Raw genomic sequence first — 22,601 nt, 5'->3', positions numbered from 1 at the left:
ACCCCATATACCTAGCACAATCTCTTGATTTCCCCCTACTTGGAGGCAGGAGGTCTTATTCTTCTTGTTATCCCTGTAATTATCCAATGTTTAACACATAGTAGGTGTTCCATGATTGTTGTTGAAAGGATATCTAGGTAGAACCATGGATGGATGGATGGATGGATGGATGGTTGGATGGATGGATGGTTGGATGGATGGTTGGTTGGATGGATGGTTGGTTGGATGGATGGATGGATGGATGGATGGATGGATGGTTGGATGGATGGTTGGTTGGATGGATGGATGGATGGATGGATGGATGGGTAGGTGGGTGGGTAGATAGATGGATGCAAGAATTGGTGGTAGATGGAAGGTTGGATACATGTGTGGGTAGGCAGAAGAATGGATGGATGGATAAATGGATATGTTGGTAGATGGATGATTGCAAAGTTGGGTGAACAGAGCACTAATGAGTTGGTGGGTAAGTAAATGGGTGTGCGGACAGGTACAGTGGACAGATGTGTGGATGAATGGTTTGATGATGCCTAATGCAAACAAATATGTAAAATCCATTCAGTTTTGTGAAGGCCCAGGTTGATTCTTGTCGCTGGTCAACCAAATTAAGAATGATGAGCTCCAGCCACCACAATAAGCTGTAGCAAATGTGAGAGAGATTAAAATAATTCTCCAAGAAAAAGGGTGCTGATCCAGGACTCTTGAACACCTTCTAGTTCTTCTCAGCCTTGCTGCTCAGTTTGTGCAAGCCACTTGACTTCTGGGCCTCAGTTTCTCTGTTCAGTAGAGATAACAATGCCGTGGCCTCTCCCTGTCTCCACAGTGTCACAAGGGTAAATGGGATGGTACATAAAGAGCGTGCCAAGATCTTCAGGGAAAATATGTGTTTATAAAGGATCAGATTTAATAACAGTAATCACACCTTGGTTTAGATCAAGCTTTGCCCTTCTCAAAGCTCCTTCACAGACTGATCTCAGCTGAGTCTCAAAACAATTCAAGGCAGGTATTGGCCCCATTCTCAGGCGAGGAAAGTGAGGTGCAGAGAGATGACGTGACATGCCCGGGGGGACTCTTAGTGAGTAGCAGGTCTTCTGACTCTGGGCCCGTTGCTCAATTTTGATGACAGCCTTTTTCGGATAGATTATCTCCCTTCCTGCCTTCCTGAAGAGACCCAGACATAATAGACCCTCTCGGGGATGAGTCAGGGTCACTATCGAGAGCATCAGTTCCCGTGCCGTCGTCCAGACCTAGCCGTAAGTGCCAGTCCGGGCCCAGCAGAGGCGCAGGAGGGAGGGGCTGAGACTCGAACCCAAGGCTGCTCCTGAGAGGCAGGTGGTCACGCGCAGCTCCCCGCCTCAGTCACCGGTCCAGACCCCCTGCCTGTGTTACGGCCATCTGCTCTCTCACCACCGGCAACGTCTGTGGCCAGCACTGTGGCTCCCATGCCCCTGCAGACCTCTCCCCTCCCCACCCCCACTCCTGGCTCCTCTCTCTGGCCTTCTGTGATGTCTTCCACTCATCCAGCCACATCCCTGGCCCTTCCCCAGACCCAGCCAAGCCATCGGAGCTCTGTGAACTTATTCTTGGAAAAACGGGCACATCAAGCACATTGCTTGCTCTCTGAAACCTTGCTGCACTCTCCCGTTGCCATTCCCAGACCCCTCCGCTCCCCGCAAAGCAGAGAGACCCCCCACAGACAGGGTCAGAGCTGGACTTTTGCTATGGCTGCATAAGGCTTCGTGGGTTTGTTCTACAGGGTGGAAACCCTGTGTGTGCTGTCGGTGAGCTGAGGGGGTCGGGGTGGGCCGGCCAACCCGCCTCAAGCGGGCACTCACTCTTCGAGAGAAAGGCAAGCCATGGCTGACCATCTATGGTGCTCGCTCCCCTCCCACGAAGGGAGGCCACCCCACGGGTCCTCCAGTCAGTACCCCCTTTCCCTTCCCATGGGGTGGCATCCCCAGCAACCAGCCAACTTACATCCTGGCTCACCTTAGGCAGCCTGCCCGTGCACTGGGGAACTTCCCCCACTCCCGGGGACCCCAGGGTGCTCCCAGCAGGCCGCCTGTCTCCCTAGTTGCTGTCTGGCCTCCCCCAGCCTGACTTTGAGCACCTTGGCCTCTCCCCCAGGGAGGATATGATGGGTGTGCCCACAACAAGTCTCCGGCAGAGACAATAGGACAGGAATGCATTAGCTTCCGAACAAACACTGTGTGGGCTCGCACAATTGCCTTGGATTCTCATCCAAGAAACACATTTCGGTGTTCGAGGGCGCGGGTGGCTTGCCTGCCCCAGCCCGCCCACACCCCTCTCTCTGCCAGAGACTTTGATGAGAGGGTTGCTCCTCCCACCCACTCCAGGGCCTGCAACCCCCCAAGGTGGGGCAACCCTGCCCTCCCCACCACCCTCCCATCCCCCCCACCACCCCCCTACGTCTAATGTCTAGTGTCTTCCCAAGCGACAGCAGTAGTGGGGAGAGAGAGTCCTGCCCAGGCAGAGCAGGACCTGCCCACCCCACGAGGGCCCGCCCCCGGCCGCGACTTACTTTAACAAGTTCGTTATGGTGGAAAAGTATGCAGAACGCACAACTGATCGTTTTAGCCACATTCTAGCCAGTTGGGCAACATTCGGGACACTCACAATGCGTCACCATCACCACCATCCATCTCCAGGACATTTTGTCATCCCAAACAGAAACTCTGTCCCCATCAAACCTTGACTCCCCAGTCCCCTGTCCTGGCTGCCCCTGGCAACCTCCATCCTACTTTTGGTCCCTATGAACTTGACTATTCTGACTATAGACGTGGAATCAAAAAAAAAAAGTGGTATCTTATAGGATTTGTTCTTTTGTGACTGCTTCATTTCACCCAGAGTAGTGTCCTCAGGGCTCATCCATGTGGTAGCAGGTGTCAGCTCGGGCTTCCAGTGGAAGGCTGAAGAACATTCCATGGTGTTCTTGGACCACAGTAGTTCATGCCTCCCTCTCTCCACTGACAAGTTGCTTCCACCTCTTGCCGGTTGTAAAATGGGTAGACAAGTAGTCGTTCGAGTTCCCATTACTTTTTGAGACTTGTCTTGAAATTTAAAAAAAAAAAGAAAGAAAGAAAAGGAAAAATAAAAGCATTGTCTCCAGAAGATTCCAAATGGAGCATATATAAACAAGAGGGCTGGCTGCCCCCCTCCAGCTACCAGCAGGGATTTGTTTATCCAAACCTGAGCTGTCCCTTGGGGAAAAGCAGAGTCCTGAAGAAAAAGAACACAGGACAGGTAAGTCTGGCCAAGATGGAAAAGAGTGGAAAGATCCCGCACTTGGGACACTGCCTGCAAACGACAGGAAGGGACAGAGTCTTGGGGAGCCGATGATCACCCGGGGGCGTGGGAACCCCTAGGAGGGGCAGTGGAAGGGGTCTTGGAAGGGAGCCCCTGTGGAGTTGGTCAGGGATCCTGGGGGCAGAGGTCAGCCTCTTATTACGGCACAAATAGCAGCAGGGTGTGACTTCCGGGGAGGCTGAGGGGGACGTTCTCCAAAGCCCCTTCCGCTCTAGGGCTCTGAGACTCTGCTCTTCAACGTTGGTCCTAAGAGGCCAGGACAGCTATTGCAGGGAGAGAAGGAAGTGGTCTGTGGCCTCCCTGCAGATTCCCTCCGCATCCCTGCATCCAGCAACTCTGAAGGAAAAGTGTAATGACCCACTCCAGTTCTCCCCCACTTCCCTGAGAAAACCCAGCAGGCCATGCAAGAGGGCCTATCACACGATGTGATTGTTGGCTTAGCACAGACTTTCCCAAACAACCCAGTGTAAGATAAGGCTGGAGGAGAGGCCTGGGCTTGGGAGCCCGCCCACAGCTCTGCCTGAATGCCCAGGCGAGCCACCCTGGCCCTCCAGAGCACCCCACCCTGTGTCTGTCCCCTGCCCTGCCAGCCAGGAGCCAGGGCCTCCAGGGATGGAACCCCAAATTCCAGGGGAGTTTGGACACACAGAGAAGAAGGGATTGGAAGGGAAGTAGTCCAGTCATAAAGATGTGGGGAAGAAAGAGAAGGAACAGAAAGAGACCGCAGTCTGTAGTTCCCAGCTCTGTCAGGGAGCAGAGGGCAGGCCAGGCCTAGGGGGTTAGAGGGAATGGGAAGAAGGGGGCACTTGCTCACCAGGGCCGAGGGCTTGGCTGGCTTTGCAGTGCTGTCAGCAGCTCAGGGGGCCACCTGGAGAGGGAAACAGTCACCTTCCAGAACATCTAGTACTTGTCAGGTTCTAACTCCTACCAGTATTCCCATAAGCTTACCTCCCTTGTCCCTAGAGCCCAAAGGAGCTAATCTAGGACAGAACATGATCCCAGGGTCATTTCAATCATTTCTTTTTTTTTTTTTAAGATTTTATTTATTTATTTGGCATAGAGAGAGCACAAGTAGGCAGAGTGGCAGGCAGAGGCAGAGAGAGAAGCAGGCTCCCCGCTGGACAAGGAGCATGATGCGGGACTCGATCCCAGGACCCCGGGATCATGACCTTAGCCGAAGGCAGCGGCCTAACCGACTGAGCCACCCAGGCATCCCTCAATCATTTCAACTTACCATGACAAGCCCCCTTGAGCACCTACTCTGTGTCAGCCGATATGGTAGAGGCGTCCTGAGTGGACCCCGTTCTTCCCACGAGCTGCCGGCTCTGCCTCTCCTCCCCCACCTGCTGCCAGTATGTGCTCCATCTCTAAGAGTTCCCTTTCCATCAGATCCCCCCTTTCTTGTGATTTCTACGGATTTTTAAGGATTTCCCCCCGTCCCCTTATTAGGGAGCTACAGAAAACCTGTTATTAGGGAACAAAGTTACATTCAGAAGGAAATTCTAGCCAAACTTAAAGGGTTTTCCTACAATAGATCAGTCCCTATCCCCCTGCAAAGTAAACAGGGCTAGGCCCACTCCCCACGCAGACCCCATCCTAGATGGCCACAGGCCCCTCCCAGTCTGGGCACCAGCCCCTCCCCGAGCAGCTGGGTTGGGTGCAGACCACATGCCTTAGGTAGGCCTGCTGCAAGGTGAATCACCTGCCCCAGCTTTCTCCAGAACCTGGTTCCTGTCTTCACTCTGGCCTCCTGGGTCCTCTAAATAAAGGAGTCCCTTCCCCACGGCCTCCCAGAGAGGTCCACCAGGCACTGGCTTGGTGGAAGCCTCCCCTGGCTCCCCTTGGGGTTCTGCGGCTCTGGCAGGCAAGAAAACTCCAGAAGCAGACCCTGGTGCGGCAGGGGAGGGACAGCCGAGCGGCAGGGGAGGGACAGCCGAGCAGTAGGGCGCTCACTAAGCCTGTGTATTGTCGTTCTTTAATCAGTCCCCTTGCTGCATTCACTGTAATGACCATGCAGCGAAAACCTTCTATCCGTGTCATGGTGCATGTCCGGGTCCGTGGGTAGGACACATTCCTCGAAGTGTGACAAAACAGAGGCCCTGTCCTGGTGGAGCTTGCCTTCTGCCGGGGGAGACAGACAGCAGACGAACAAGTAGACAATGTGTCGGGGCGAGTGATGCAATAGCAAGAAGTAAGCCAGGAGGAGAGTGGGGCTGGTGGTTTACACCAGCCGGGGAGTCAGGACTGTGTCAGTGAGTAGAACAAGCACCCCAGTGACCTCAACACCTGTCACTTTGTGTGGTGGCACCGTTTCCTCCCCTGGATTGTCCCCTGCTTTCTGTCTGCTTCTCCTTGGAGCAAGTCAAGGACTAGCTCTTTTCCTTCTTCCCCAAATGATTTCTGCGTGTCTGCTGCCAGCCCAGTTCTGACATACAGGGAGAGGCAAGAGAAAGGAAGGCGAAGGCAAAAGGGAAGGGAAGGGAAGAGAAGGAAGCCTGGGCTCTGAGAGCACCTCCAGCCAGTATAGCCAGCACTGACCTATCTTCCCTGGCCTCCATGCCCCGCACACCCACGGGGCACGCGGCAAAGCGCCCCCTAAATCTTCAGCCCTCCGGAGGTGAACGCTCTGGCTCTTGCTGGGAGGGACCACGGGCTGGGTGGACATACACAACCTGACAGAAGGGAAGAGGTGAGTGCGGCAGACACACAGAATCGGATTTCAAGCTAGCAGCAGGAATAGTCCCCAGCACGTCACACCCTCACACCCGGGGCAAAAACCCTGATTGCAGTCCTTGTTCAGGGAATGAGGACACTCACCCTAAAAGTGCCTTCCTCTTGTGCTCTCCTCACTCTCCACCCTTCCTCTAAAACTAACCAACCAACCAAAAAACCTGTGTGATTAGTATCTAGGAACATTAAGTGAATCCCTCCTGTTGCCAGGAGCTAGCCCAGGTGTTGAAGGTGGCAAATAGGAAGAACACGGCACTGTCCCAGCTGTCAGGAAGCGGGCAGTTCCCCCTGGAAAATGTCTTTTCCCTGGTGTGGAATGTCAAGCAGGTGGACAAGCTGGGGAGTGAGAAGCAGGAAGGAGCAGCAGGGCTTGGAGAGATCCAGAGCCTTCAAGGAAAGCTGTGGGCCTTGAAGGGTGGGTGAGTATGGGGAGTTGCCTCAGACGGAAAAGTCATCCGTGGCAGATAATCCAAACGCAGGATCCTCCTGTGGATGTGAGGATCAGTGTGGCGGGGAATGGCGGTGGGCGCGTACATAGGGGTTTGCAAGAAGAATCTCCAGTCAGCCAAGGGGCCAGAGGGAGATGGGGTCGGCGGAGTTTGTGGAGAACAAGACTAGAGCTTCTCTGAAGCTGTGAGCTGTGCCTTGAGAAGGTTCCTACTGGGAATTAAGAAAAAGGAATTTTATGAAAAACCAGAAAATAGCAAATATTGGTGAAGATAGGGAAAAATCAGAACTCTCCGACATTGCTGGGGGGAAATGCAAAATAGCACCCCCACTGTAACTTGTCTAGTCCCCAGAAAGTGCAGCGAGACCCAGCAATTCCACTCGGAGGTGAGGATCCCCTGAGACCTGAAGACAGGCGCTCATGCAAAAACATGTACGCACGTGATCACAGCGGCATTATCTGTGAGAGCCAAGAAAGGGGAAACAGCCCGTGTGTCTGTCAGCTGATGAATGTATCAATAAAATGTGGTCTCTCCATACAGTGGAATATTATCCAGCCATAAAAACGAACATCGGACTGGTCCTTGCTACCACACAGGCAATCTTCTAGAAAGTTCTGTTCATGAAAGAAATCAGTCCCCAAGGACCACATACTGTATGATGCGTTTATGTGAACTATCTATCCATAAGAGACAAATCCACAGAGACAGAGATCAGGGGCTTGGGGGAGGGTGAGGCTGGGAGTTAGGTAATGCTAATGGTTGCAGAACATTTCGAATACATCAAAGGTCACTTGGCCAAAAAACGGCCAATTGGATGTTGTGTGAATTAGAGCTCAGTTGAGAGAGAGAGAGGGAATGAGATGAGGCAGAGGGGAGCCTGGACAGGGGTATGGCCAGTCTTAGCAACCAAGCAGCCTGGTCATGGCCTTGGTGAGGAAGCAATTCCGGCCTATGGGTAAGTCAGCGCAGCCGTGGTTTTGCAGAAGAGCACTGGGATTTCTGGAAGGCCTCCTCTAGCAAGGGCTCAGGAGCTCCCGAGACCATGGCTGAGCCCCCTTCACCCGTCCAAAAGTCTTTACATGAATTGTATGGCTCTGAAGATTTTTGCTGACCACTCGTTACGGCCATCGGTCCCAGCATATATGCCACTTCAGACCTGCCTGCAGCCTTGCTCTGCCGTGGCCTCTCATTGTGGCCTGGCCTGGCCTGGGCACCACCGTGGTCCTCCAGCTGCTCAAGTCCTGCTAGAGAAATCGCTGTGTTCCTGCTGCCCTCTGACCCTCGTGGGCTCTCTCCCCATCATCCCCTCCGACGTGTCTGTTCCAGGCCACATCGGGGCTGGAAAGGGGCCGCCCCCTCAGTAGTGTTCTCTGCCTCTCTCTTCCACAGCTCTTGCAATCTCAGGATGTGAAGGAAGACGCCGTCCTGTGCTGCTCGATGGAGGTAAGCACCTCTGACCTCAGACCTTCCAGTTGTGGGCAGTGGAGGGTCACAAGAGGTACCCGCCAGTCCCAGGCAGGGGTGTGTAGAGGGGGCTGGTGGGGAATGGTTTCCTAAGCCGATGTGGATGCAGGGTTATCAACCCCAAAGCAGAGTAAATGTGGATGGGGTAACCAGCCCGCCACTAGCTAGAGGAAGAGATGCCTGACTCTCTAGAGAGAAGGACCAAGGGCTGACATTGTGCCCTGTCCTCTGTCCCCAAGACCACCTCTTCCTTGCACCAGGCCCACCATATAAATGACTTAAGGGATTCCAGGTGACCCCCACCCCCAAATATCTCCATTGGCTTTTGTGGTGCAGGGCTTGAAGAAGACGCTTGAGGCCTGAGGCCCTGTGTTGACACCCTCTGCTTCAAAGCACCCCCGCAGGGGTCGCCACCCCTGCTCCCAAAGTGTGGCCACTATGCATTGAACAACTCTTCCTCTGGGATCTTCCTCAGGGACAAACTTTGCTCTGGGAGTCCAGCCCAGTCACTGAGAACAGAGTGTCGTGAGGACAGGTGCTTCCAGCCTGGGCACCCAGGGCCTGTCAGGGCCGTGTGAGCACAGCTCTCAGGTGGCTTCTGCCCTGCCTCCAAGGCCACTCCCAATGCTCTCAGCGGCCAGAGGGGCTGGGAGTCTGGACGACAGCCTCAGGTCTATGGGATGGTCACTGTTCATTTGTGGGGCTCCATCTGGGTACTGTACATGGGACTTGGTGACAGGGCAATAGGGGAAAAAGAGAACCTAGTCCCTATCCTCAGCTTCCACTCCAGCTAGGGATAGATAACACAGGGTAGAGAAGAAACACAGGTACAGAGCCTGCATCCCTGAGGAGTCAGAGGAGAGAGATCAAGGTGGTCCAGGAAGGTCGAGGAGGACTTTTTGAAGAAGGCAGAGCCTTGAAAAATGGGTGGGGCGAGGTGGGGCTGGGCAGAGATGGAGACTGAGATACCTCCGAGACGCCCGCAGGGGCTGCTGCCCAAGGGTAGGGGATCCAGACCACTGGGACCCCTTCTTCCCTGCAGAGGCTTTTCAGCATCACAGGGGCCTCTCTTGAGGGCGGGCCCTCTAAGCAGGCCTTCTGCCCCCGTTCATATTTCGTGTCACAAGTGTGGGCAGAGGTCAGTGCTGGGGTGGGGAGGTGGGATTAGGGGCAGGAGAGAAATAGGAGACCTCATCCCTGCTCTCAGGTTCTGTGCAGAGACGTGCAGGTGGTAATGACTAAGCTCGTTTCTAGAGAGACATCCCTGCAAGTGGAAATTAACACGGTGCAGCCTGATGGCCTTTGAGGGGAGCAGGTCAGCCCTGGAGGGTCTGTGCAGGGGTCAGGGAAGGCTTCCTGTAGGAGGAGAGCTCTTGGGTAAAGACCAAAGTGGCGCAGTCCCAGTGAGGGCTCTTTTCGGCACTGGGCAGTGGGCAATAACCTAATCCCTCTTATTCTTGCAGCAGATTGGTGGGTAAATGTGGGCTTTCACAGTTGACTCCTTCCACCCTCCCACATCCCTGTCCTCCCTGTGGCACAGATGCCTGGCCTGCACCTTCCAGAGACAATCCAGTTTTTTCCTGTCCCTGCCCCCAGCCCTCCTAACCAGGGTGGCTCAGGGGGCCATGCCAGGGGCCCGAGTCCCATCCTAACCCCCACTCCCCCGCCCACAGCTGCAGAGCACGGGCCGGCTGCTGGAGGAGCAGCTGCCTGAGATGATGACCGAGCTCCTGGCCAGCGCCCGCGACAAGATGCTCTGCCCCTCAGAGTCGATGCTGACCCGGTCGCTGCTTCTGGAGGTCATCGAGCTCCATGCCAACAGCTGGAACCCTCTGACGCCCCCCATCACGCAGTACTACAACAGAACCATCCAGAAACTGACAGCCTGACAGCCAGGGGGCCTGGCGGGCGGCCCGCGGGCAGCTGGGGCCCTGGTACCCAGGGCCAGATGGACAGGCGGGAGGACAGGGGTGGCCCTGGCGGGAGAAAGAAGTGGGGAGGGAAGCAGGCAGAGCCGGTGGCCAGGCTGGAGCCAGACAGGGAAGGAGGAGTGCCCCTCGTCCGAGCCCCCCCAGCCCCAAGCATGCGGCAGCTCACACCAATAAGGGAAGCATGTTTCTTTCTCATGGTGGCCCCGGTCGCCCCTCCCCATTCCCACTCCTCCCCGCCCCCTCCCGCCAGCCGCATCCCCCGCAGGGCTTTGTGCGAGGGGTTTCATCTCCGTGACTCCTCTGAGGGCCTGGCAGCGCCGCACGCCAGGGTACCGCTTGGGTCAGAAAGGACCTCAGAAGGCTGAAAAAGTGGGTCGGAGACGGGCTTGCATTGTTCCTGCTGTCAGCCGCCGTCGCCAACTGGCAGCAGGCGACGTAGAGCAGATGTCCGGGAGGACAAAGGCAGGCACGGTCCCCACCGGCCGCCTGTAATTGACGGCCTTTGTCCGGCACGGTCAGGCTGGGGGTCGGAGGCTTCTCCTCTAACCTTCGCGCTGCACCCTCCCCACTTCCAGGTCCTCCTCCGGGTGGCCCCCAAGCCTCAGGCCCAGGGGGTGGGGCGCAGGGAGGGGAGCGGGAGTGTGCGGGTCTACTCATACTCTGGTGTTTTATTGTTTTATTTTCCAAAGTCAGCTGCTTTGAAGTCTCCTCTCTCAATGAAAAGAGTCCGAGATGTGATCACACAGTCAGCACCATGAGGACCCCCCTGATCAGTGGAAGGATCAAACCCAGCCCCCTCTGGAAGGATTCTAGCCACAGATAGCTTGCCAGTAGCCAATTAGGGTAATTGGAAACTTCTGCCCCAGCGGGGGTCCCGCTGGAACCCTGTGCTCCGCTCAGCAGCCCTTGGCTTCCAGGACCTCTGTTCTCTTCTTCTAGCCGTGCTCTGTCAAAGGTCTGACACTGTCGCAGGCGCCAGGAGTGCGTTAAACCCCGTCCTGGCTTGGAGGCGGTGGGGGGGGCGCCTTGTGGTGAATGGGGCACAGAGGGAGGGGGGCAAATTAAAACCAAAACACTAGTTATGTTGCCCATGCTGCACACAGGTCTCGTCCCGGGCTTAGTGGAGGGAAAGTGGCTGTTGGGGGCTGCCTGGCTCCCCCAGACTTGGACTGGAGCTTAGCGAAATGGGCTGTTGTGGCTGGCCTAGCCTTATCCCAGGCAGGATCCAGAAGCCGAGGGCCCCTACAGCCAAGACCTCTATGCTCCAGGAGGGCTCTGGACACTGCAGCCACTGGGCGGTGGGGAACAGGGCCTTCCCTGAGGCACGAGTAGAACAGGGAGGTGAGCAGGTGGGACCGCCGGACACATCTTTCCAGGCTGGGAACAAGACTGGGGTTTCTTGGAAGGGCCAGGTCCTAGGGAGAGCCCCTTCTCTACTGGAGGAGGATGCGGGTCAGGCTCTCGGAGGCTGGCTTTGGGGTCGTCACAGGCATCTGCCCAGCCCCAGCTCTGGGGTCTGGAGCCCAGGCTTTGATAAGACCCCGTAAAACACCACCCCAGAGCCCAGCAGCTTCTGGGCTACCTAGGTCCCTGGAGGGCCTTGGTTTCCTGGTCTACTCAGGCTGGTCAGGGGGTGAGGGCTGGAGATTTTCCTTGGTGGACTTTGCTTCTGGGAGAGCGGGCAGGGTGAGGTAGGGATGGGGAGCAGGTCCCCCAGTACTCCATCGCCCCCACCCCCGAGCTGCAACCCATCTTCCAGCCCCGGGATGGGAGTCTATGCTGGTCCCAAGGCAGAGTGTGTTGGGGACATGTGTGGGGGACGCAGGTTTACCTGGAACTCGTCTGTAGCCTCTGCCCCAGCCTTCTTTGCCTCCTCTCCTCCTCAAGCTTCTCCTCACTGCCTTTCCTCCTCAGCGGGCACCTTCAGCCCAGCCGCCCCACGAGAGGCCCTGAGGGAAGAGCTAGCCTGAGGTTCCAGGGCTCAGAGAAGGCACCAGGGACCTCGTGGTCAGGAGGAGGCAGGCAGCCTCAGCCGGGCACGGAGCTGCTCCCAGGCAACCCTCAGAGAGCCGCATCTGGGCTGTAATGGGCCTGGCTCCCCCGGTGTGTGAGTGCAAGGCATGCATGTATTGCGTGTGTGTGCGTGTGTGTGTGCACGCTCGCACATCTGCTGAGAACAAAGCAGGGCCCCAGAGTAAGGGAATGACCCAGGGGACCAGGGTCTCCTGCCCCTTCCATGGAGCAGAAAGTGAGCACGCAGGGGCCGATGTCCCCTGCGAAGCCCGGACCCGTGGCATGGCGGGCGCCGTGAGCCTCATGCCCCTTCCTCCTAACGCCCCTTCCTCCTAATGGCCTCCGTGGTGGTCTTGCCTCAGGGCCACCCCTCCTTGACTGTTAGGACCAGAGTATGAAGAAGTAAGATATAAATATGTATACATATATAAATATATTTTTAATTACGTGTCGTGTCACGGTGGCTCCAGACATACGGTCTGCCTAGTTTATCCCGTTGCTTGAAAGCGCTTCCCGGCCAATCCAAATAACACCGTAGGCTGTTTTTCTAAATGCAGGTTGCTGCTACTCTTTGGGACATGGAAGGAAAACGTTTAAAAAAAAAAAATTTTTTTTTTTTTAAGGAAATAACAGTATAGCGCAAAATCTGTGACTCTGAGGCTGCCTCCCAAGAGAGACTACTCAGACAGGACCCGAGGGGCAGCAGTGGGTGCCCCACAGAGCCTGAGCCCCTCCCCAGGCCAGACCCCCCGTCTGCTGAGTGAGAAGGCCATATCCAAGTTGACCTCTGAATGTATTTGACGGGAGGCAAAACTGGATATTGCATTTCTAGGGCTCGCGTTGTTCCCCCCACTTGCCCTGCGGCTTTCTTGGCGCAGTGAAGAGGTGAAGTCTGGCCATCTGATGTTGATCCTGTCTCGGTCTGTCCCCCGCCCCCCGCCAGTCCAGACCAGATCGTCCTTGCTTTCCTCTTAGGCGGCCAGCCTACTCACCACAGTCCTGCTCCCCTCAGCCTCGTGGCTTTGCCTGAGTGCTGGGACCACAGCCGCAAGAAGGCTCCTAACCTCCCCCGGAGAAGGTGGGCAGCCCCACCATCGTCCATGGGGAATGTGCACCCCAAACCCAGTTTTGTCTGTGGGTCCTTCCTCAATCAGTCTGTAAACCTTTGAGGTTTAGGGATCGCCCTGTCCATCTGTGTAAATGTAAATGTTGGCCGAGTTGGTATTTATTCTAATTTTTATTTTATTTTATTTTCTCTGAGGGATGGGGGAGGGTGTGGGAAATGTACCACTGATCGCGCCCTGGGCAGCTGCAGGGGTGGGGACCCCGCCAGCCAGGCCGCCTCGAGAAGCAGCCCCAGGGGGCCGCCCCAGACGCCACGTTCCAGTGTCTTATCTGGCATCAGAACCCGGCCAGCGTTCCTCGTGCGATAGACTCTCAGGGCCTGCCCATGGAGCCCTGTGCCTCAGCTGCTGGCGCTCTGCGGGCACCTCTGCCCGGGCCTTTGAGGACGCAGATCGCGAGGAAGACAACACTCCCGTGCTTGGGACACTGGCGTACAAGGGCTGCCCACCTCGCCTGAGCCAGCTGAGAGCCTGGCGACGGGACCTACCTCCCTGGAGAAGGGGCCTGGGGCTTCCCGCCAAAGCCGCAGCAGAATGCTCCTCACGCGACCACGTTCCCTCCCTCCTCTGTCCCGCTTTCCAGCTGAACCCAAACTACAAGTGGGTTTAAAAAATAAACACCGAAAACCAAAAATGCCCTGAATCCATGTTCTCTGTGTGTTCGGCAAAGGAAATCTTTCCCAGAGCCGCCTCTGGCCTCTGCCAGTGTTGGCAGAGACCTCCAAGGAGCCCCTGGCCAGGCAAGGAGCTAATGAGAAGATTTCCCACAGTCTGGCCATCTTGGAGAGTGGGGGCATGGTCTGGGGCCTGGGGAAGGCTGAGAAGGAGTGGTCCAGCGAACGTGGGTGGAGGACACTTGTGCCCCCCACCTCTCCAAGCTGGGAACTCTGGCCTATCCGAAGGCATGGGATCCGGCCAGTCCTGCAGAAAATAGCTTTTGCTCTAAAAATGTGGCTTGCCGTACGTTTAACCACCCCACCCCCCAAACCTACCCCTTCCTTAGAAATCTCACTGGAGCATTTGGCAAAGACTTATTTTAGAAAGATGGAGGCTTGGACCCAGAAGCTTCTAAAAGTCAGCAGCAAGTGGCTGTGCAATCCCAGTGGGTCAAACCAGTCTTTCATCAAAGAGGCCCAAAGGGGCCCACTGATTTATTTTCCTGTGATGAATATATGTCCCTTGTTTTGCATAATCCCTCCCATAGCAAGACACTGGGGACACTGCCTCCTGGTAACAGATCCCCCTCAGGGGTTCTCTCTGATTAGAACTTGCCAGTCTTTTAACATCTCGGGGCAGCGACAAGAGCGTCCACCCCCACTCCCTGCATCCCTGGCCTGGTCGAGACGGCAGCCAGCCCAGCCAAGGAGCCTGGCGAGGGCGAGCTGAGGTTGGTCACTGCCTGTGACTGAGTCACATGAAACTGTGCAGGGACAGCCAGAAGTGCACAGATTGGTTGAGGGAGATAACGTTTTTTTGTTTTGTTTTGTTTTGTTTTTTTAAAGATTTTATTTATTTATTTGACAGAGAGAGATCACAAGTAGACGGAGAGGCAGGCAGAGAGAGAGAGAGAGAGGGAAGCAGGCTCCCCGCCGAGCAGAGAACCTGATGCGGGACTCGATCCCAGGACCCCGAGATCATGACCTGAGCCGAAGGCAGCAGCTTAATCCACTGAGCCACCCAGGCACCCGAGATAACGTTTTAATTAAACAATCGAGGCATTTGTCAAACCAAAGTTTCTACAAAAATGCAATTTACAAACATGCAAAGGTGTAGAACAAGAACGTGGAGATCAGCGTGAAAGGCGCTTGAAGGTGGGAGAGAAGGTGGGGAAATCCTACCAAAGTACCGTTCACAGAGAGGGAGAAGAGCTTTTTCTGGGTGATGTAGTCCTGGTTCCAGAAGCTTCTAAGTTACTGAAAACTATGAAACACATCGTCCAAATAATAAACGTTTCGATCCTGCATTTCACCACTGTCTCTGCTGATGGGTGTTATCCGTCCTCCTGAGGATACGTTCCATATGTCCCGGGGTCTGTAGGAGGGAGGAGAAGACAATTTGGGATGCATAAGGTAGGATGTTGTGTGCACATGCACCCGGGACTGGGAAGAGCCTTTTATGAGCCAAGGTAAAGAGCAGGAAAAGAAGAAATTGAGAGGGAAGACGGTGCTGTGCCTTAATACTAACAGTCTGTCGTCCCCGCTATTCCCAGGGCCTTCAGAGCCCTCCATACAACATCTCAGGTGTCTGGAGAAAGTAAGTGGGTATTTTTGATCCCCATTTTACAGATGAGAAAGCTAAGGCTTAGAGAGGCCTCATCACTGACCCAAAGCCAAGGGCTGGTCAGCAGGAGAGCCGGGAGCAATGTGAGAGCCAGGTGGCCCCTACCCTAGCCCAGAAGGCGAGTGAGCCCTCGGCAGCCTCTCCCCACTGACCCCGCTGAGCATGGCCCCTCGGAGCCGCCAGCCACACCAGCCAGACAGAAGGATCAGGGGGCTGCCCACTGGGACCCCGGGGACAGCAGGCACAGTCTTCCCTCTGCGTCTTTTCTGGCAGAAAGGAGGCACATGACGAAATCAAGGGATTTGGGTGGGGTGGGGAGAAAAAGCCGTGTAGCAAAGTTTGTGCCATTATGTAAAAGGATTTGTTGTAATATATGCAAACTGTCCCCTTGTATCTCCAACACACCGGTGGTTTTCAATGTGGGCGGGAGGCGAGGGAGATGCTCTTCGGGAGGCTTCCGAGCCGGGGAATCAATATCTGAATTGCCTGGGAACTTCTCAAACTATACTCGGGAGGAGGACACCCATATACACCAGAGTTTTCAGAATCCTGCCCTCAGGGAGCCCCTCTTCTTACTGGTGGGGACACAGGTGCCATGCCCTCTGTGGGGAGTGAGAGAAAAGGTGTTTAAGGTCTCCGTCCCTCCATCCCTCCGTGCTCACTTCAAGACGGTAGCTCAAAGGTAAGCACGAAGAACTTACAGCCATTCTTCCTGTTTAGAAACAGCTGCAGTCCTCACCTCCATCCACTGGATAGGTGTCACCGGCTTCCCAGAAGTTTGCATTAGCCACTTCGCATTACAAAAGACCCACAGGAGTGCCCGTTTTTCCCTAACCTAAAGCAATCCGAAGAGGATTTTCGCTTTTATGATAAAACAAAGCAAGAGGTGAAAATGGCATTCAGCGTTTGCTGGCAGAGCCTGGAGAGAGGCAGAGGTGCCCCGAGCAGGGAGAGCCAGCCGAGCAGCCGGGCACCTTCCCTGGGTTAATGGCAATTGCTTCTTCACTTTGTGGCACACCAGCTTCTGCAAAGTCCTCATAGGAGCATAGGAACACTTTACTTTCAAGCAAAGGAGGCCTGTATCGGGATTTGCCGTCCTAAGTGGAGTGAGGCTGGCCGGCGGGTTCACATTAAGGGAAGGGCTCCAGTAAGTAGCTTGAGTGCAGAGCAGAATCTACCACAGACTCGGGGCTGTGTTAGGACTTTTGTGGGGCCCCAGAGCACCTCGGCCTTTGTCGGCCGTCCTTTTTCAAATAAAATTTAAAATGTGGGCATGAAGACAAATAGATTCCTGTTACTTATTAAAACTTTTTTTTCAACCTAGAAATTAATTTCTTGCTTCTGATTTTAAAAGACACAAAAAGTGTTTTGCAGGCTCCTAAAAGTGTCGTGTGCCCAAGGTACTGAGTCTAATGGGTCCATCGACCCTGAGGGAAGATCGCACCTTCCCTGTGCCTGCCTGGGTGAGCAGGGCGAACAGGTGTGCACGGAGTTGGTCAGCAGGGCGCGCATGCTGCCATCTGCTAAGGAAGCAGCTGGCCCCCTCTGGAAGTGGATGCAGTAGGGCTTCTGCCCCAGACCAGCTGCTGGGCAGAAGGCCGGGAGCGCACGGTGAGCAGCAGTGTCTGCCTGGCCCAGGAGACTGGCCCAGAGAGCTCAAGGCAGCACCCAGCCCTAGTTCCTGTACACAGCACTTCCACACACATGACCTTGTGATGGGCTCACCAGAGTCCTGGGAAGGGACTAAATGACATTCTTCTACCCATTTTACATCTGGGAAAACTGAGGTTTAGGAACCGTGATAGTCGAATGGCACGTTCTGTTTTCAAATACATGTTCTGGTTTGATCCTCACAATAGCTCTTCCAAGTGACAGACACTTTGGACTCCATTTTATTTCTGTTTGTTTGTTTTTAAAGATTTTATTTACTTGTCAGAGAGAGAGCACAAGCAGAGAGAGCACCAGACAGAGGGAGGAGCAGGTTCCCCACTGAGCAAGGAGCCTGACCTGGGACTCAGTCCCAGACCCTTGGATCACCACCTGAGCTGAAGGCAGAAACTTAACTGACTGAGCCACCCAGGTGTCCCTTGCCTCCATTTTAAAGGTAGGAGGGGCCCTGCACTGCTGCCTTCCTCATCCAGAAAACCTCCTGGTGGGCATGTGGGGACCAGGATCCTGGCTCCTGGCCTCCAGTACCCATGGTCACCTTTGTGCCCAAGGCCCCTTGTTCTGCTGTGTCCCCTAGTTCTAATTGACCACTGGCTCCCAGGGACAAGTAGGGGCTCAGGCCAGGACACTTGGGCCCAGTGGTCATCCAGCAAGACATACAGGGACACAGCCCTCAAAGGGATAGGGATGGGAGGGAGAGGGGTTCATGGTTGGCACATCATTGGTGCCTTTAGGCCAGAAGTGGATTCTGCCTTGAGCTTGGCTCAGAGGAAAAGGAGAATTGCCGGGGCTGAGGAAGGGACAGTAATCCCTGAACCATGTCAGGAGGAGAGGAGAGGGTGCTCAGGGTCTATGTCCATTAACCATGACCATGCGATTCTGTGTACCTAACTATGAACTATGTAACTACAGTAAAGCTTGAAATCTCGGCGACTTCCAACCCAGATGTTCACTGCTCTTCTTTATGGGTCTACGGATGGGTTGAGGTTTGAATGAATGATCTTGGTTGACGGGCGGGGGAGTCAAGCCCAGTCTCGAACATGGACAGTGGTTGAAGGTATAGTGTGCACCTTCCCTTACTGTTACCTCCTCCAGGAAGTTCTCCCTGACTGAAACTCCTCCACCGTGCTCCAGCAGCTCCCAGGGATGCTCCTACCATGGCCCTGCTCACTGTGTGTGACCATGGGCATGTAGGTGGCCAGTGCCCACAGATCATGAGCTTGACCTCATCCCCTTTGCATCTCCAGCCCCAAGCCCCAGGCCTGGCCCAAGCAGGTCCCAAACAAGCATGTGGGGGACAAGTGGGTGAACTGTGGCAGTGAGGTCCAGGCAATAAGTGACAGGGGCTTGGGAGGGAAGAGCTAAGCTACCCAGACCAGTACAAAATGGGGGGCCCTACATGGGACAGGGACTTCCAGTGGGGAGGGCTGGAGGTGGCCTTGGGGTCCTGAGCTCTGACAGTCCCAGAGGCCCCCGGGGGGTGGATTTTTCTGTGGTTGGGGCCAGAGCCATGGCGAGTAAGCCAGGGCCTTTGTGTAAATGAGAAGGAGATGCCCTTCCTCCCTCAGGGCTGCTGGTCCTAGCCTGGACCCGTCAGCCGCCACAGATGTGTTCAGCCGGGCCCTGGTGTGGGACACACCCTGTGCGCTGTGTGAAAGATTTCCAGGGGCCTGGGTGTATGTTTGGGGTGTGGTGCGTGTGGGGGGGGTGTGCAACACGCATGTGTGGAAGTGTGCGAGCGTGTGGGGCAGTGTGTGGGTGTGTGCACACGTGTAGGGTGTGTGCACGGTGGTGTAATGATACATGTACATTTGTGCCGCGGTTTCTCAGCCCCCCGGCTGGCTGGCCTCTGAGCAATGAGGGGTGAGAGGCAGAGACGGGAGGGTCTCAGGTCCCAGAACTAGAAGCGGGGTGTCTCCCAGAGGAGGTGACAGTGGTTTTCATCCTGCCCCGTGGGGACGGGGCTGATGTGAGCCCCTCAACAGGCCATGAACAAGCTGATGGTCGCCAGATGGGCAGGCCACACGCTGGCCCTGTGCTCAGACAAGGCCTTCCTTCCTCGGCGTGTTGGCTACTCAGTGAGGGAAGCGGTGGGGACAGGCTGAGCAGAGGACTCTGGGAAGGAAAATGTCCCATAGTGGGCGGAGGGGCCTGGTCTCAGAAGACCGTGGATCAGACGGAGACCCCGGAGGGCTTGGGGCCGTGGCTGCAGGAGGGACTGCCCTGGGAGAGGCCTGATTCTCCGAGGAAGGGGCCCCACGGGGCCAGCAAGGGAAGACTGGGGCTGCCAGGCCAGAATGCGCCAGTCCCCGTCAGTCGGACCCCGTCGGCCTCCTCCCCGCAGTCCCATCACCCCCCAGACTGTGCGGCCTAAGGTCTCAGAGAGGAGCAGAGGGACCTGAGTCTCCTCTCTCGTGGGGATGTTAGGACTGGGCCCCAGACAGGGAGGCTACGGCATCCAGGTGGCCAACCCTCCCCTTGCCGTGGAGCTGGGCTCGCAGGGTGTCTGGAGATTGTCTGTGGCTCAAGAGGCCCAAAGGCAGCAGGAGTCCCGAGCCGACACTTGCTGCGGAGAAGACCCCCCCCCCCCCCAGAAGAGCTGTGCTAAGACCAGAATGGGGTCTGCAGGGGACAGACAGCTGGCTCCCCTTCCCCGGTGAAGCTACTCCAGGAATATGAGATTCCCCTTTGGGAACTCCATTCCATTAGGCCCCTGGCCCAGGGTGGTCAGCAGGCCGGGAGGGAGAGGGGAGCTGGTGCTCAGTGAGCAAGGACAGGTGGCAGGAGCCCCACGGGTGCCCGAGAAGGTGCTGGGGGGATGCATCTGTCCTCACAGCTCTGATCAACGTTTTGGGGGAAAAGGACTGGGGGGCTGGACACTGAGAATGGATGGCAGACCCTCCGACCCAAGGACAGGATGGGGTCCAGCAGGTGGTGCGGCGGGGAATGGCCGAGGGTCCACACACCATGCACCAGCCCCCCCAGGAAGGCTCCCCCAGGAGCTGTGGCCCACCCTCCCAACAGTGCGGGAAGCACCCCTCCTTTGTGCCACAGAGCTCCCGCTGGGAAACACCTAACAGCCCTCCCAGTCGGAGGTGCTGTGAAGGGAACCAGGCCTCCTGAGAAGCCTTCCTTCCCTTGATCCCTGCAAACTACTTCAGCCTTCCTCGCCCCCCACCCCCCACCCTCCAACTACTCCAGGCTGTCAGGGTGTGGAGGGGAATTGAGCGCCCACCCTCCCATCGTACAGATGAGAACACTGAGGCCCTGCCGGGCAAGGTCAGCAGGGTGGTGGCCACTCACAGGCATTGGACTGAGCACTTCTCAGCATCTCACCACAGCCCAGGAGGCCCTCCCTCTGTGTCACAGAGACTGGGAGAGGTCAGCTGGCCCCTGCTGGGACCACGAGGAGGAGGAGCGGCAGCATTCTAAGAGGGTCCCCTCTGCCTCCAAGCCCTGGCCTGACTCCAAACCCCAAAGCTCACTGTCTCACACACCGCCATCAAATCAGAGACGTCCGCTGAGACACGCAGTGTCTCTCAGTAACGTCTGCCAGGAGAAGTGTAGTGAGGCTGGCAGGTCGTTCACTGTGTCTGAGCCTCGGTTTCCTCTACTGAAATGGAGATGCCGTTGTTTACAGTGCGCGTCCTCAGAGCCCCGCACAGGTGACATTTCTCCTCCATCTGGACCACCAAGCTGTCCCGCCTCACGGGCTGCATGTGGCTTTTCTCCTGGATGGGAAGGGAGATGAACTAGCACATGTCTGCTCTCCCACTGGGACCTGCCCAGACAGGGGTTGGGGTGGGGCTTGAGTGAAATTGGAGTGCTTTGAAACTGGAACTTCAAGTGTTGGCCTTTCCACCCCCCATGGAGGCCCTGACAGGTGAGCTGATGTGTCCCCCCCACCTAATTCCCCTTGAGTGTCCCATCAGCCAACCCTGAATGCCGACTGGGTGCAAGACACAGAATGGGGTCTTACCGTAGAAGACACGGGAAAGGTCCCCTCCGTACCATTCCCTCCCCGCACCCAGTGTCGGCAATCTAGACACGCACTTAGGGCCAGTCAGGGTTCAAGCCAACAGGACAGCCCTTTCCCGTGCCCCCGCCATCCACCAGGTCTGTGCTGGGGATGAGGACACCATGAGCAACCCCGGGGTGGAGGCTGGCTGGTGGAGGAAACCGGCAAGGAAAGAAGGGACTGTGACTCCCACAGAGCACACAGAGCTGCACCCTCTGGTGACAGGGTCATTAATCCCTGGGCAGCGGCGGGGGGGCCGGGGCCTAACCTGGCCCATAAGTTCAGCCTCGGGGTGGGCTCACGGTGTGCAAGCACATGAGAGCAGGGCAACAGTGCTGGGGGAGGACCTCAGAGGGCAGGGAGTCGGGGAGGGCAGCGAGTCTCAGAAGCGCCGGAGAATTAGAGGCCAGGTCTGGGAGGACCCGGGGCTAATGCGTGGGAGGAGTGGCCTGGCGGAGTCACCAGTGAGTGGACACGGGCTTCAACAGCAGGAGCAAACAGGAGCCATCGGAGGTTCCTTCCTTCCTTCCGCCTGCAGAACGGGGATTCAAGGGGAGAGACACGGATTACCAGCTCCTCACGCGGGTGGGAGACAACTTGCTGGGGAAGAGGAGGGCTGGCCCAGGTTTCCTAGGTTCTGCTTTCCACACGGGATCAGCCCTCCCCATCCGGGGCGCCTGGCCGGGTCCAGAAGGGAGGTGTCGTTAAGGTAACTTACCTCTTTTCATAGAAAACTTTCCTTGACAATTTTTTGGGCAGAGAAGGTCGGAGAGGGGATCATACACACCCCCGAGTTCTCAAACAGGGGCGCTGGGCGCTTCACACTTTCTTGATGACTCAGGGTCATTTCAACAACACTAATGAGCAGACTGGACTGTAATACCGAATTACCCTAGGGGAAGATCAAGGTACATCCCGTCTGCTTTGCGTTTTTAATGAGTGCATCTGCATTTTACAATTTTCCTGCCTCCTCTCTCATCAACCAGCTCTTTTTGCTCCTATCCATATACCTGTCGTGGCCTGAGAACCTAGACCACCGGACTCGTCAGAACCGCGCGTCAAGCAAGAGCAAACGGGCCCCGAGGGGGGCCCAAAGGGCATTTTTATAAGCAAAGGCTATGAGCCTTCCTTCGTAAACAGACTTTTCACCCTCTCAGAAACCATTTTTGCCAGCTTTCTGTCCCATGATGACTTTCAAAAGTGGTGGACCCACCAGACAAGGAAGGTTTTGCTGACTTCGGATTCAAGTTGTGTTAGTTCATGTGATCCTCCTCCTGGCCTGGGAGGCTGCCGGGCTGGGTCTTACACCAGTTTTCCAGGGAGGAAAGCAGAGCCTGAGGCTGGGGTGGGCCAAGATCAGACAGTGAGTCAAGAGGAATCTCATGACCACTGGCTTGGGCACCTCGCCCCAAGGCCACACCAGACCTCCCATCCTAAGACATGAGAAGGGGAAGCAGCAGCCCTGAGTTTGTGGAAAGAGCCACTGCTCCCAGTGATAGTCCTGGTTTCACACCCACCAGCTAGGTGCCTGTGGAGGCATTGCTTCCTTGGGCCTCAGTTTCCCCATTCATAAAAGAAGCATGCGTATATCTGTGTTTCA

The 22,601-nt window shown here is 56.0% G+C and overlaps 1 protein-coding gene across 6 annotated transcripts in view; it reads left to right on the top strand.

Moving 5' to 3' along the window:
• CTIF (cap binding complex dependent translation initiation factor) overlaps window positions 1-10,201 on the top strand; it is a 286,875-nt gene extending 276,674 nt beyond the window's left edge. For all 6 annotated transcript variants that reach the window (XM_047696738.1, XM_047696737.1, XM_047696734.1 and 3 more), the window contains 2 exons: window positions 7,893-7,946; window positions 9,641-10,201. In XM_047696738.1, the coding sequence (XP_047552694.1) occupies window positions 7,893-7,946; window positions 9,641-9,856 (270 nt within the window). In that variant the 3' untranslated portion in view covers window positions 9,857-10,201. The remainder of the gene's footprint in view (window positions 1-7,892; window positions 7,947-9,640) is intronic.
• The last annotated feature ends 12,400 nt before the right edge of the window (window positions 10,202-22,601 follow it).

This window comes from Lutra lutra, chromosome 12, assembly GCF_902655055.1.
Source record: "Lutra lutra chromosome 12, mLutLut1.2, whole genome shotgun sequence".
NCBI lineage: Eukaryota > Metazoa > Chordata > Mammalia > Carnivora > Mustelidae > Lutra > Lutra lutra.
Note: the sequence above shows the minus strand (reverse complement) of the source record. Positions and strands in the feature narration are given on the sequence as shown.